This window comes from Corythoichthys intestinalis, chromosome 10 (genome assembly GCF_030265065.1).
Source record: "Corythoichthys intestinalis isolate RoL2023-P3 chromosome 10, ASM3026506v1, whole genome shotgun sequence".
NCBI lineage: Eukaryota > Metazoa > Chordata > Actinopteri > Syngnathiformes > Syngnathidae > Corythoichthys > Corythoichthys intestinalis.
The window spans coordinates 22,061,554-22,078,030 of NC_080404.1; the positions used below are offsets into that span (position 1 = coordinate 22,061,554).

General features: G+C 37.6%; 1 protein-coding gene and 1 long non-coding RNA gene across 2 annotated transcripts in view; one reads left to right on the forward strand and one right to left on the reverse strand.

Moving 5' to 3' along the window:
• Window positions 1-16,477, forward strand: part of si:ch211-250c4.3 (uncharacterized protein LOC100535981 homolog) — a 52,677-nt gene that overhangs the window by 15,371 nt on the left and 20,829 nt on the right. Inside the window, exon 2 of the mRNA XM_057848485.1 lies at window positions 9,585-10,300. Within this exon, the coding sequence (XP_057704468.1) occupies window positions 9,585-10,300 (716 nt within the window). The remainder of the gene's footprint in view (window positions 1-9,584; window positions 10,301-16,477) is intronic.
• Window positions 12,962-15,359, reverse strand: LOC130923066 (uncharacterized). The gene is made up of 3 exons (XR_009064648.1): window positions 15,023-15,359; window positions 14,866-14,933; window positions 12,962-14,458 (listed from the first exon to the last, which is right to left on the reverse strand). It is a non-coding gene; the product is annotated as an uncharacterized LOC130923066 (long non-coding RNA).

Sequence of the window (16,477 nt, forward strand, 5' to 3'; positions counted from 1 at the left end):
TCTCGTCACAACATAATCTATATGAACTGTTATTATGATACTATATGACAATATTAGGCAAAAAAAAGCGCAAAAATCATTGAATTCCGACTAGAAAATTCTACAGAAATGAAACATCACCTGTCCCAAGAGAATGAGTGCCCTCTAGCGGATGAAAGTTATTTTCTACTGTGAGATTAAAACAATCATATCTCCTGTTTTCCGTGGTCTATCGGTGCCTTCGATTACTGTTGATAGTGCCCTAAATGAAATAGTTCATTTTTTATGCCGCTTCTAAGACGCCACGTGATTGAACAGGCCGGCGTGATCATAGGACTTCCGATAGCAAGCTTGTGTGTGTTCATGTGACTGTATTGTTGTGTCTGACTGGAAAATGGACTCGTGTGATTATTGTTGGTATGTCACATTGGTCAAAGTGATATAATCACTGGGAACCTTTGACAAAAATACACTCTAATGTAGAATAAAGAGGAAAAAATTAACGACTGGTGTAGCCCAAACTAGAGGAGTAAGAATAGCGTTTCTTGTTCACAACTCTACTTAAGTAAAAGTAAAAAGTATGGTATGGTAAAACTACTCTCAGAAGTAAATTTTTCTCCAAAAGTTACTCGAGTAAATTTAACGTAGGTGATGTAACGCGTTACTACCCACCTCTGCAGGTAATATTATAATACAATAAGATATGATCAGAAAAGTTTAACCTTTATTGATATGCCATAGGGTAAATTCAGGTATTGCAGCAGCATCAAAACAGCATACAGTCAAAACTATAAAATATAACAAACTATATAAAAAGTGTATACATGGTATATACAACTAAAATAAGTACTGTACAAGTGAAATCTAAAGTGACAGTGACAACAGGTGCTATGACAAAGTAACAATGCAAATCTGGCGGCACCTAGCAGTCATGGCAACTGTAATAAGTGGAAAATGGCATGCAAAATGGACAGTACATGCACAAAAATCAAAGTGCGTTTATGAGAGCTGAATTTTGGCCCCAACACTATTTCATGCTAGATTTGGCACTCTAACCTTGTTCTAGGGGTGGGAATATTCCATTTTCAAAAAGGACAGCCCCCCAATGAGAAGAGAACAAAGAAAAGTTGGCTTATTTTCACTGCTTGCTTCCCGACTTCTGGGAAAAAGTTCCTCTCCTGCTCCAACTGCTTGTTTCTTCAAAAATGCTGAGTTTTTCACAGAATGCATAACATTGTTGGCCTGAGAAGTGAACTTCAGGATGTCGCCTCCAGGCACAGTGTTGGGTTTCTTAGGGTAATGTCCTCAATGCAAAGTGTGCTGCAGTTTCTTGTTTGATTCTGACTGCAAAGACCGGTAACACATGCATTGCTAATGCAATTGGTAATTGCCTTTCTTTTTGCTGGACCTAGAAGACTCATCATTCTTCTTTGGTGCCATAATATGAAAATAAGGAAGGCAAAAAAGGCAAAGGTACACAAACAGACAAGCACTATGAATTAGCTAAGCCACAGGCACAGGCGTCGTAAAGTTGAAACGTCATAGGTCGAAGACATCGTAACCCAAGGACTCCTTGCAATTTTCATTTTATAGCTACTTCAAATTTCAATATTTGTCTCCTAATATAACAAATTATAGCAGGATAAGTGTACATGTATTGGTTATTTCTGTTTGAATTCAACAGAAGTGAAAGAAATGCTGTAAATAGGAAGAGCCTTTGGAAGCTGATTTGATATGGTAACAACTACTTATCAGTGTTTTGGCAGAGTGGTTGCTGTTCAACACTGAGGTTATCAGAACAGTGGCCCGTTTTTAGATATACCAGTGTTTTGCTGAGATAGATTCTATTAGAAATCAAAACAAGGCATTTTTTATGAAATTCTGCTCATGCTGGGTTTTCAGCATTGTGTGACATTTATTCAGGTGTAAATCAACAGTATGCCACCTTACAATCACATCATGCGACTATTTATATGATCAACACAGACATCACACAGCGCGAAACTGTTGTAATTGATAATATTGACATTGACTGATCCAATCAACTGTATATTTCTACACTTTTGTTATTCCGCAAAAACAGCAGGAGTCATAATCATGTTATGCAACCGCTATCGTGTTATGCTGTCTTCCATGCCAGTTACCTCATTTACACAGAATTTTCAGCTTTGCTCAACCAAAACACCTCTCGGTCATGCTTATTTAAACCAAGTGTGAGAGTTCAATTCATTTTAGCACAGTTTTGTTAAGAATGTGAAACCTTATTTTGACTCAGATTGTTTTAATTGTTCTAACTATGTATGTGTATTGAGAGTGTCTCCAATCTGATCACGTAATCGGAAATCAGGCCTGATCACATAATTTTTAGTAGGTTGGTTTCGGGTGAAAAAGATCGGGTTTTGTACTTGTTTTTGTGTTGTATGTATGTTTGTATTTGACGTCCAATCCATTTTGACAATCACTCAAAGTCAGCATTGCCAGTTCCAATAAATTCAATAAATAAAACGTCTATCGCTGTCAATGGCAGTGAATGAGTTAGGGGCAACAGTAGGGTGGCCAAACGTCCTCTTTTGCCCGGACAAGGCCACTTTTTACATCCTCTCCGTAGCATCCGGCCGGGTTTTATAAATTCATGAAAATGTCCGGTTTTCACGATTTTGCACGGGACTAATTTGAAGAGAATCCATCTGGCCGCTGAGGCGCAGCTGCGCTAACGTGGCTCCTGATAGTAGGGGGAGAAGGAGTAGTTCTTCTTCTTGTTTTTGTTGGCAGTTTATCCCCGTATGATGGGGCATTACTGCCATCTACTGGGTTGACGTTTTGGCAAGAGGTCAGGCAGTTACAGACTACAATAAGGAGGAGTTCTATGAGATGTTTATACTGTTGTAATTTATAAAATTGGCACATAGCCTACTGTGTGTGTGTATTGACTGGACTATGTTTCCATGGGTCTGCATTATATTATTTTATCATTATTCGGGTTTTTTTTGTGTGTTTTTATTGTTTGACTATTTTTTTTAGGAAAAATAAGGCCTATTGAATAACCTGTAACCTGTTGAGTAAAACAATATTTTTCCATATAGTATATACTATATACTATATGACAATATACAGTATATACATAATGTTTATTTTTTATTTTTTTTATAAAATTGAATTTTTCCATCCAGATGGAGGAGGCACACCTTAAATATGACAAAGTGATATAGGTATCTTTGAGTGAACTTCGAGTAAAATTCAAGTATCTCAAGGCTGGGCCGAGTGTCCTCTTTTTATGAAATCAAATATGGTCACCCTAGGCAACAGGCAACATTTTGCCAGATGTGATCACGTAATCTGAAATCGAGCCCGAGCATGTCATTTTTAGAAGATCGGATTCGGGTGAAAAAAGATCAGTTTTAAAACGTATTTTTTTTTATTTTTATTTGTAAGTATAACTTATTGCATGTCACTGACAGTGATAGAAGTCCAGTCCAATTTGACTGGTAGAGTTGGCAGTGATCAAATGATCATTCAATGCCAGCATTGCCAATTACAATAAAGTCAACATTGTCAATGGAACTGAATGAGTTAAGGGCAAAAGGCAACATTGTGCCCGATGCAATCCGAAATCGGGCCCGATCATATAATATTTAGAAGATCGGAATAGTGTGAAACGATAGGGTTTTTAAGAATTAATAATTTTTATAAATTAATAATATAGTATAATTTTTCTTTTTTAGTATTTAACTTCAACAAAGCAACAAAATACGATGCACAAGCATATTGTCAAAAGAAAAAAAACAAACAAAAAAAAGTATGTTTTGTCATACGCAAAATTTTTTAAAGATTGGATTCGGGTAGAAAAAGATCGGTTTTTAAGATTTTTCTTACTAAGCAATAAACTAATCAAGATGGACAAGGACACTGTCAACAGAAACCAAAAAAAAATCATGTTTTGTAATAATTATTAAACAAATGTATCAATTGCCGATGTATTAATCAGTACTCTGTATCGACGGATCCTCAAAATCTGGTGACTCGGACTTGGGTGCAAAAAGATGAAGTCAAGGGGTATAAAAAAGGATAAATCACTAGTATCTTGGCATTAGTGTGACAATAAATAGCATTTGTGAGGATGACAAAATCAGAACCAGAATCAGAACTGAATAACGTATATTTTTTACAATACATGGTTGTTTGTCTTTACGAAAGATTTAGCATTGTAAAATAGTGACTTAAATAGAACTGTTTTTATGTTCATTATACAATTTACTGAACAAGGATGAATACATTAGCAACATTCCCATCTACTGCTGTTTATGTGGGGCCTTTGCTTCCACTGCAAGACTCCACTCCCACTCACTCTCTTTGTATATTTCATACCAAGAAATAGCACAAGAGTTTGTCTTTAAAAGGCGGTGTTAAGAATGCTCATTGTATGCGGTCCATTTCTCTTCAGCTTCTCCCTCCTCTTAAATTCCCTTCAGGGAGGATAAAAGCACCAGATTTACTACTTCAAAGAACTTTTAATCTCATATTTGCCTTGGCAGGATCTCAAATTCACCCTGAAGGAAGTCACACAATCTGCCCTATTGTTATGCTTAGTGATGTGCAGTGAGATTCGTGGCTGGTGAGGCACTGACATTAGCTTCAGGTTTTGAAATTTATGAGTCAAAGTGGTTCATAAATGTATATACTGTAAATACACATGACATGGCATGGCAAAATGAGTCGGAAATCAAGCAGATACATTTTGAAATGAAAAGCAATAATGGTTTACAAGGGGAAAAAACTCAAAAAAATTTCAATTTTACTCTCATGAAATGTTCCGTAAACCAGTACGAAGATGAAGAGTCCATGTTGGTATTCTGTTTGGCTTTATTTGGAGACTCTATGATTAACAAAAATCTGACTGTTTGGCTTTATGTATTGGCAAGAGGTCCAGTAACTTGATCGGCCAAGTTGGCCAGGCTCCGAACATGGGGAAGTAGGAGTCCAGCAGTGGCAATTGCTGTACGACTGCAAGGGAAGCTCGGCTTCCCCCAAAATGTCAAAAAATAAGTGATCAAATGGATACTGTTATGTGTACATGTCATTGACAAAATACGCGCTACAGCGCGTTCAACTTTCCTTTTATTCATGCCTTTAAACAGTGTCTCCAGAGTTGAGAGGGTATTGTTCCAAAACAGCGAAACGAAATGAGTCATTGGCTAAAGGGTAGGCTCATCACGCCCATCAGACGCTATGCGTCTCTTTGGAATCTGTGGCCAGTGGGTGGGGCTCAGCTGGCCTAGACGTTCCTCTTTCTCCGCATGATGATTGGATGATCTGTCTGAGGCTGAATCCCTTTTTTATTGACAGAGAAATGAGTGAATGAGCGATCTTCTTGTATTTACATCCACGGGAGGCATTTGTCAATTTACATTCCACTGTTCTGAGTTGAACCGGAAACTTTCATAATCATCCTAGCGACACTTTTTAAAAAATATCTAGTGAAAAATTAAGCTTCTATTTCTGGTGTTTAAATTTTTTTTTTTTTTTATTGTTGCTGCTTATGTTTGGAGACTTCACTTCTGGCACTCTAGTTTATTTCCCTACCGAGCAGTGAGTGCCACTGAGCCCCTCCACCATCACAAAACACTCATATTTTAAGCTTGAAAGACCAGCATCCGCCACTGGGGTCGAGACTATTATATATATATATACATGTATATATATATATATATATATATATATACATGTATATATATATATATATATATATATATATATATATATATATATATACATATATATATATTAGAGGTGTGCATCGGTACTGCCCTCACGATTCGATTCGATTCGATTACCATTCGGAGGGCCATGATTCGATTCGATTCGATTCGATTCAGAGGGTCACGATTTGATTCGGTTCGATTCGGCAATGCAATTGAAGTCAAATGAAAATACTTTTAGATATATATTAAAAAAAAAAAAAAAAAAAAACATCACAGCATTTAATTGGTACTTTGAATGAGACCAGGGCTTTCTCTTTTTTTTTACACACAGTAGCAGCCTTTCACACAGTGCAACATCTGAACCTCTGTGCAAAATCAGTAATAACAGTCACTGTATTTTAGTCACAACAACCCATCAATAAAAATATTCAAGTAAATATTAAAGAAAGCGACAAAGAAAATATTGTAGCGCAGCAGCATCTTTATCGCAATATCAATCCAGGGATCAGTTCAGTTGCAAACAAAACATCCAACTAAATTGCAATGTAGAACGAAAGTAAAATGTAGGCCTAGCCCACTATATATGTGCAATCAACTTAGAAATGCAATCAGTAACTACCACATAACAATAAAAAATAATGAATTAAAATGAAGTGCAGCAGCATTTTAGCAGCCATAACAATCTGTTTCAACATGAGGAAATATCATTTTTTTGCAATTGAGAGAGCAGAGAGATAGTAGAGGTTAGATGGGGCCTAAAAAATCCAGCCTGACCCGACACGGCCCGCTGGTATTGAAGCCCGACCCGGCTTGGAGTGACGCGAATAAAAAAAAAAAAAACGCAGCAGCAGCAATTTATTTTCATTTCTTCGAGATGGCAGAAAAAACGCATGTTTCTTAATGTTTAAATAGTCTACATATTTTTGTGATCATTATAGAAGCGTTTAAACAACGGAATAACGCTGGGAAAGTTTAATTAAAAAAAAAACATGCGATTTTGCAGACACACAGAGGAGAAGATTCAAAAGGATCACATTTGTGTTGCCTTTGTGTTCATAAAAAAGTGTCTTTCGTAACGAATTCTCAGTTGGCAGAAAAAAAACGCAAGTTTTCTTAATGTTTAAATAGTCTACATATTTTTGTGATCATTATAAAATCATTTACACAACGTAATAACGCTGGGAAAGTTTAATATTAAAAAAAAAAAAAAAAAAAAATGAGTTTGCAGACACACAGAGGAGAGGATTCAAAAGGATCACATTTGTGTTGCCTTTGTGTGCATAAAAAAGTGTCTTTCGTAACGAATTCTCAGTTGGCAGAAAAAAAACGCAAGTTTTCTTAATGTTTAAATAGTCTACATATTTTTGTGATCATTATAAAATCATTTACACAACGAAATAACGCTGGGAAAGTTTAATTTAAAAAAAACAAAAAAACATGGTTTTACAGACACCCAGAGGAGAAGATTCAAAAGGATCACATTTGCCTTTGTGTGCATAAATAAAAGTGTCTTTCGTAACGAATTGCAAGCGCCACAGCGGAGAAGAAGAAAAAGCGGGCGGCGCCACTGCTTCATGTAAGTGCACAAGCAAATGCACAATACAGAGAGCCTGCTCTCGGTTTTATCCCATTTTAAAAAAAAAAAATTTATTAGTCCGGCGCGGGGCGGCCCGACCCGACCCGAACGTGAATGCTTAACATTTTGGGCCCGACCCGTTCGGGTTCGGGCACAAGATCTAACCTCTAAGAGATAGGACATAACATAACAATGGCTGAAGCGGAGAAAGAGGGAGCAAGAAAGATTCTTGATGCACCTAAGACATTGAAAGCTGACATCTGGAGACATTTTGGCTTCTATGAGGTTGGTGGGAAACTTGACCAGAGTTATGCAGTGTGTAAAAAATGAAACATGACAATAATAATACAAATGGGGAAACCAAATCCATTGCATCACCGGAATTGCGCAGGGAAGATATTATTTTATTCTTTCACTGGTTTTTGATGAACATTACTCAAGTGAAGTATTCATTAGTTTTGTGCAAATAATGACATTGTACATTCTAAAGAAATGATTGCACACATGATCCAGTAGGTACAAATAATTCAGCTCCACTCAGAAAACAGAATCATCTTGAAAGCGGTACGTTTCACTTGTAACAACTGAACATTTTTTTATCATTGTATCCTTCCTCAGAACGTTTCTCCTAGGTAGATCTATTAGACTAGGGGTCCCCAAACTTTTTCCTGTGAGGGCCACATAACTTTTTCTTTTTCTGATGAGGGGCCAGGGTCAGTTTGTAACAGAAAAAGTCTGATTGCAGGAGTGCCTAAATGTAAAAATATATTGTTTTTCAGAAAGCCACAATCAAATAACCCTTGCTGCATTCTTCACTGAACAAAAGTGAATAAAATAAAAATAAAAATATAATATAATATAATATAATATAATATAATATAACGGTGGCTGAGTGGTTAGCACGTCTGCCTCACAGTTCTAAGATCAAGGGTTCAATCCCGGGCTTCGGCCTTCCAATGTGGAGTTTGCATGTTCTCCCCGTGCCTGCGTGGGTTTCCTCCGGGAACTCCGGTTTCCTCCCACATCCCAAAAACGTGCATGGTAGGCTGATTGAACACTCTAAATTGTCCATAGGTGTGAGTGAGTGTGTGGATGGTTGTATGTCTCCCTGTGCCCTGCAATTGGCTGGCAACCAGTTCAGGGTGTCCCCTGCCTACTGCCCGTAGTTAGCTGGGATAGGCTCCAGCACCTCCGCGACCCTCGTGAGGAAAAGCGGCATGGAAAATGAATGAATGATATGATGTGATATGATATAATAATAACACTATTAATTAAATAGATAATAACCAAATAACCCTCTCTGGGTTCTTCACAGAAAAAAGCCAGGAAATAAATAACACTATTGGAAAAAAAAAAAAATCAAAATGCTCTCTGGTATTGTTCAGGAAGCCGGACCAAATCCGCCCGCGGGCCGTCGTTTGAGGGACCCTGTATTAGACGGAGGAAAAACAAAAAAGAAAAAGAAAAAAAAAAAATAGTTATGGTCCTGGGTGGAATGCAATAACTCTTAGTGTAGAGGTAGTAGTTTTCCAAGATTCCTTTAACAGGAGTCTCTAAATGTTGCAGATTTGAGATTGACTTCATCGGTTGTGTATTCCTACAGAGACCCCCAGGTGCCAGGGTAGAGAAAAATATTTTTCATAGCTAGTCTGTACCCACTGTTTACTAATCTGCACCCACAGATTACTAAACTGCACCCACAGTTTAGTATACCCACATTTTTGTAATCTGTACCCACAGTTTTATAACCTGTATCCACAGATTAAGTGGGTACACAGAACCCACAGTTAAGCAATGACGTGGAAACTGTAGTCCTTAATTTGGCTTGCTGGAGACTCCAAAAGGTGTCTGACTATATAAGAAAGCAGCTGCACACGGGCTGCCCTTGACGACCTAAATTGTTTTGAAAGGTAATTAATGCACATTTTGTTTGGTAGCTATGAACACGATCACTTTAAGGTGTCATCAATCAATATGGCGAGTTTTGTACCCACTGTTTAGTAACATGTGTGGACACAGATTACTAAACTGTGGGTACAGTTTAGTAAACCTTGGGTACAGATCACTAAACTCTGCGTACAATTCAGTAATCTGTGGGCACAGTTTAGTAATCTGTGAGTACAGATTACTAAATTGTGGGAACCGATTAGTAAACTGTGGTTTCAGATTAGCTATGAAAAATATTTTTTTCTACTCTGGCACCCAGGGGCCTCCCTAGTATAACACCTCGTATTCCCAATTGAAGGGACAACAATATTATGACATTGTCGAAAGACTTCCGTTCTTGCAATTTAAATAAACTTTTTTTTTTTTAAATCCCTTTTTTGCAGGCAAAGGAGACCGCGACACAGTACTTGACAGTGCAGTTGTGCTGACTAAAATGAAGCTATTCAGAAACTTTAATGAGAGGCTTTTCGAGGAGGGTACCTTCCCTCCTACCCTCTCAGCAGCCTCTGAAGAGAAGGACTCACATCATTCCAAAGAACCTTTTGTGGAGTCTCAAATTGTTGACAAGTCAGCACAGCTTCAAGCCTACACCAGTACAGACTACCTGTCCGACATGTTCTCAGACTCTCAGCTAACCAGGTTGTACAAGTTTGAGTCAGAGGACTCTGGAGTGGAGTTGTCAAGCGGTCACTCTCCATCTACTCCGACAGGCTCTGACCACAACTTTGTTGTCCACAGTCGTGAATCATCTTGTGACTCGTCTAATTTAAACATGGACCCGACAACAGAATCTGATGAGCAAACAAGACATAAACAGAACTGTGACATTTCAAAGGCCAAACTCGAGATCAGCTCTTCAGTCTCAAGAAATGAACTGAATATTTGTGAGGACCTGGAAATGGATGAGTGCAGTATGTCACCAATAATCCCTGCGACGGATGAGGAAAACCTTGAGAAAACGGGAAAATTTGAACATGGGAAAGAAGTCTCATTAGAAACGTCTAACAACAAGGCCGAGAATGACTTTGAAACTTCACAGGAGAGTAGCACCTGTGATAACTTTGTCAAATACATGAACACATGCTGCATACTTAATGAGGTAAGTTCATTGTGTTACAGTGAAAAGTTATTCATCCCTGAAGTTTGGAATAAATGCATTTCAACAAATCAAAGGTCAATTTCTACATTCATGAATGCCCACAATGGCGAATCTAAAATCTAATCTGTTGCTGTAATTGCTGCAAATGGTGCATCTCTGAGATGAAAATTATTATTTCACATAAAAATCTTTAAGTGTGAAACAATTCAATGATCAAAGACAGCTGGCCTGAAATCACAAAAGCCCTTGACTTTAACGAACATGTTGCTAGTAACATACTGTAAGGGTCATGAAAAAAAAAATTAAAAAAATAGGGTGCCATTTGTGTCCTCATTATGAATTAAGCTGTACTTTCACTAAAGTTGGACAAATACTTATTCAAATTAGTCTTTTATGTATTATCAATTGCCTTCTAGTATAGATTCAAAGGTACAGGCTTCTAAATTCTATTTTTTAAATTTAATGTGGTTCTTGTAAAAGGTTATCTTTAATTGTGTGTTTTTTTAAAAATTAAAATATATATTTTAATTGAATTAAAAAAAAGTTTTGTGTTCATTCTCAGTGTCACTGGCCACTCTGGTAAACACTCTGTGTCCCTTTAAGAAAAAGACCCATTTATTAATGACAGCACTGGGAGTGGGAACCTCTTGGTACCTCACAATATGATACGGTTTGCGATACAAAGCTCACGATAACGATGATATGACGATTTGGCGATACAACGATTATCGATACATTGGTCAGGAAATCATTCTAGGATATTCTAAAAAGAACTAATAAACAGAAAAACGGGCTTCTGCTGTGAATTGGAATGAGTTTATCACTAGTAGACGTCCAATCCATTTGAACTGGGAGGTTGGCAGCGAGTGAACGAATGTTCATTCGCTGCCATCCCTCCCACTTCAAACGGATTGAACGTCTATGGCCGTAAGTAGCAGCCAATGCCAGGCAATGAGGTAATTTTGGGCCATTTAAGGTAATTTACCTGTTGATTTTCAGTTACTTCCTGTTGATGCCCTAAAATGAACAGCAAGTGACCTATAAATGCCCTGAAAATCTGACAGAATGACTGTGAATGCTCTGGTTTCGAATGAACGAACGTTCCCAGTCTAAATGGATTGGGTGTCTAGCACCGTCAAGGCAGCCTTAGAGTTAACTGAGACACTATTATGGTGGAAGATTTTGGTAGCAACTTGTTGGTTCCTTTTTTTTTTATTTTTATTTTTTTAAAATGTTTCTTATTTTTAGACATTGACACCTTTTTAAAATGATATCTCGATTCTTGCAGCAGCATATCGATAACCTTTTGGGATACAAAGAATCACGATATACAGCGGGGCAAATAAGTATTTAGTCAACCACTAATTGTGCAAGTTCTCCCAATTGAAAATATTAGAGAGGCCTGTAATCGTCAAAATGGGTAGACCTCAACCATGAGAGACAGAATGTGGAAAAAAATAACCCAGAAAATCACATTGTTTGATTTTTAAAGAATTTATTTCCAAATTAGAGTGGAAAATAAGTATTTGGTCACCTACAAACAAGCAAGATTTCTGGCTGTCAAAGAGGTCTAACTTCTTCTAACGAGGTCTAACGAGGCTCCACACGTTACCTGTTTTAATGGCACCTGTTTTAACTCATTATCGGTATAAAAAGACACCTGTCCACAAGCTCAGTCGGTCACACTCCAGCCTGAACTATGGCCAAGACCAAAAAGTTGTCGAAGGACACCAGAGACAAAATTGTAGACCTGCACCAGGCTGGGAAGACTGAATCTGCAATAGGTAAAACTCTTGGTGTAAAGAAATCAACTGTGGGAGCAATTATTAGAAAATGGAAGACATACAAGACCACTGATAATCTCCCTCGATCTGGGGCTCCGTGCAACATGTCACCCCGTGGCGTCAAAATGATAACAAGAACGGTGAGCAAAAATTCCAGAACCACACGGGGGGACCTAGTGAATGACCTACAGAGAGCTGGGACCACAGTAACAAAGGCTACTATCAGTAGCACAACGCACAGCCAGGGACTCAAATCCTGCACTGCCAGACGTGTCCCCCTGCTGAAGAAAGTACACGTCCAGGCCCGTCTGCGGTTCGCTAGAGAGCATTTGGATGAACCAGAAGAGGACTGGGAGAATGTGTTATGGTCAGATGAAACCAAAATACAACTTTTTGGTTGAAACACAGGTTCTCGTGTTTGGAGGAGAAAGAATACTGAATTGCATCTGAAGAACACCATACCCACTGTGAAGCATGGGGGTGGAAACATCATGCTTTGGGGCTGTTTTTCTGCAAAGGGACCAGGACGTCTGATCTTTGTAAAGGAAAGAATGAATGGGGCCATGTATCGAAAGATTTTGAGTGAAAATCTCCTTGCATCAGCAAGGGCATTGAAGATGGGATGTGGCTGGGTCTTTCAGCATGACAATGATCCCAAACACACAGCCAGGGCAACAAAGGAGTGGCTTCGTAAGAAGCATTTCAAGGTCCTGGAGTGGCTTTTGGGATTGACCAAATACTTATTTTCCACCATGATTTGTAAATAAATTCTTTAAAAATCAAACAATGTGATTTTTTTTTTTTTTTCCAGTCTGTCTCTCACGGTTGAGGTTTACCCATGTTGACAAATACAGGCCTCTCTAATATTTTCAAGTGGGAGAACTTGCACAATTAGTTGTTGACTCAATACTCATTTGCCCCACTGTATCACCATTTTAATATTTTGTCACACCCCTACAGCACTCTTCTATGATAACATCACACCAGTGGCGGGTTCATCTGTGGCAAGCAATTTTATTTTTTACCTCCTTTGAAAATCCGATTTTGCAGTTTTATGAAGTACGTTCATTGTGGTTGATCATAATGTGCCCACTTTTTTAAAGCTATATATCAAAGAAATCAATTGAATAATTTCAAAAGCTTTATTGGTAAAATGAAGTATCCAAAGTCATGTTAGCTATTATGCTCGCAAAGTTAGGCTAAGAGCTAACTTTAATACAAAATGCCCCCTCTGTTAGTGTCCACTCTGTTATGTCCAAATGGCACCCTAAAAAAAAGACCCCTTATAAGAAGAAGAAAAAAATATAACTTTAAAAATAGAAGAACGCGAGAGAGTAAGAGAGAGAGACAGAGAGAGAGAGAAGGAAAATGCCGTTAAAAAATTAATTAATCCATCATGTTGGTGGTTTCTTTTACGACACAAATGTGTGGGAACTCATGCATATGTGTGATTATCAGGAGAGTTTGTCAACAACAGGAAACGCATGATGTCAGTCTCGAAGCCTGTTATAACTTCTGGCCTATTGTTTTCACACTGTTTCCATTCTATTATCCAGTAGGACAGGATTGTCAGTGTCAGCATCATGGGAAAATAACATTAAAGGGGACAGCTTAGGCCCCAAGTGAAGTTCATATCCTGCTTTTGCTGGGAAATATATTGGCGTTAAGGGTTTAAATTTGCCACAAATACTTTGTACTTATTCTTTTTTCATTAGGTAATAGAGCCCCTTACACAATTCTTCATTGAAATTATGCAACTATAAATGACCCTATTATGTACCCCTCTCAAAAATAAGATGCTTTAGTTCGCTGTTATAAAGTTCTGTCATAATTCTTGACTATAGAGAACCAAAGCTGCCAAAATTAAAAATGGGGCGGTTCTATGTGTGCCTTGGGTTAAACTGTTAACCTATTGGTTATGTAATGGCTAATGTGGACGTTAATTGCCTATGGTATTAGCTAACATTAACTAAAAATGCTAACCGCTAATACTAATTGTAACCCCCGGTTCGAGATGACGGGGTTCTGTTATGAATGCAATTGTATTTGGGCAGAAAACTAGGTTCTCGGAGATTACAATAAGGAAAATAATGTTTAGTAACTGAAATAACTGGAGTCGAGATGAGTAACAAAATAATTGTATTAATACAAAAACTATTTATAATTTAAGCCGGCGATATATACACAAATATATACAATAAAATAACAAAAATTCAAACCAGACAGTCCGTCTAAATTCAATTCAGTTGGTTTCCGGGCATTAGCTCGCCATCTTCATCTGTTGGAAAAGTCTTTATCCAGTGTCTTTATCCAGTTTCGAATTCTTCATCCACGTCCAATGAATGGAATGAAAGGAGGAAACAAAAAACCCAGCCTGCATAACAATAATTAAATTACTGTATACAGCCTTTTATCAATAATTGAATCTTTTCCATAGCTATAGCTTTTTTTCCCTTTGTCTAAATATTACATTGTACCAGTAATATTCACATATTTCAAAAATATCCAAATCAAAGTTAATGCTTATGCATCTGCCATTCAAATGCAAAATAACATCATCATCTTAATCAATACAATACAATGGTTACATCATTCGGTGCTATAACATAACACAACAAACAATTCTTCATTGAATTTTAACTGTTTTTCACTCATTGCTAACGTTGGAGTCGCGCTAGCTTAGCATTAGCATTTCGCTAGCTTCGTGTTAGCGTCGCGATTAGCATTTCGCTAGCTTCGCGCCTAGCATTTAGCCAACTTGGCAAGAACAAAACAACTCACCAAGACGAAGTTTTTCTTTTAATGTGAACTTGGGTGGATGCAGGCTCCAATCCTCCGGTTCACATACACTATAAGTTCAAAATAATATTTTCAAATTAGCATCAAATTAGCAATGATGAATGTCTGCACTATTTTCCTTCATTTTGTCAACACTCACCGAGGAAATGTAATTTCCTTCTTATTATTTGTTCAAACGGCCTTATTTCAGCGTTGAGTCAATTATTTTATTTCTAGAAGGGTGACTTATTGGCTCCAAGCGCTGAGGAAGTTGACTACGTCCTTCCTCTTTGGCATCCAAGCGGAAAAGAACGTAAAATAAAGAACCTTCGAGACGATGTCTCGAGAGGGCGGGATCATGTTAATCGGACCAATTAAAATACTATTATCCTCACATGTGAACTCACAGGAGGAAGTCAAGCGTAAAACAACAACAACTATTTCCTTTTACAAAATAATTGCACTTTCAAAATAAAATGGCTTTATATTTTCTGTACTGGGTTACATAATTGTCATCTGCGATAGCTGGCATTGGATGCTCATTGGATTTTGTTATGACCAGTGTTATTAATAACGGCGTTAGAGTATTACGGCGTAACTGACGGCGTCATTTTTTTCAGTAGTGAGTAAACTAATTAATTATTTTTCTCATCTTGGCAACGCCGTTACCGTTGCTGAGGATGTAAAGGTGTGCGTTACTATCCGTTACTACGTTAGTTGAATGACGCGAGAAAAGTCTGAGAGACACGGACTCATGGAGACGAGAGAGCAGAGCAGGAGTGGGGAGGCAGTTGCAAACGAGATGCTAGGCGGCTCCAATAATACGTGACTGTAGCTGATAGCCTACAAACTACGCCCACATGATGCTACGGTAGATATCACATGTAGATAGAACTAGATGCGAAATGATAGACTCGCGGGCGTTAGTATACAGCCTCCATCTTAAAGCTGTAGACTTCTCAGGAAGGCTCTGTTGTAGAGAACCTTCCCTAGCGAACCTAAGTAACTTAAAATACTCCTAAATCGGCAAAATCTTGACTTGAATCTATCTTTAAATGATGAAATAGTTTAAAAACTTTCACATGTCGAAAGTAGGATGGAACTAATGCAATAACGGGAGCAATTTTAACAGCTTTAACAGTTGATTCAAAACAATAAATGACTTCCAAACATAGCAAAGCTTACTATGTTGTTGTTGGTTTGTTTTTTGGAATGAAAAAAATAAAAATAAAAAAATGTGAAAGGTAGCACCAGTTACTTTGCCAAGTAACTAATTACTCTTACATTCAGATAACTGAGTTACTAACGCAATTACTTTTTGGGAGAAGTTTTTTGTAACTGTAAATAATTACTTTTTTAAAGTAAGATTAACAACACTGGTTATGACTTGCTTGTTACTCCTTCTGTACTTTTTGTTTCACTATGTCGTTTAAAGGCAGGGATTAGCTAGTCGATCGCTTCACTTGTATGTCGATTGACCAAAAGGTAAATAGTACTTCTGCATGTGTTAGATGACAATGAAATAAATAAATAAATACGAGAGTAATGCACTTTTATTTACTGAATAATATTTAACTCAACTTAAATTTTTGCATTTATTTCCACATTTATTTTT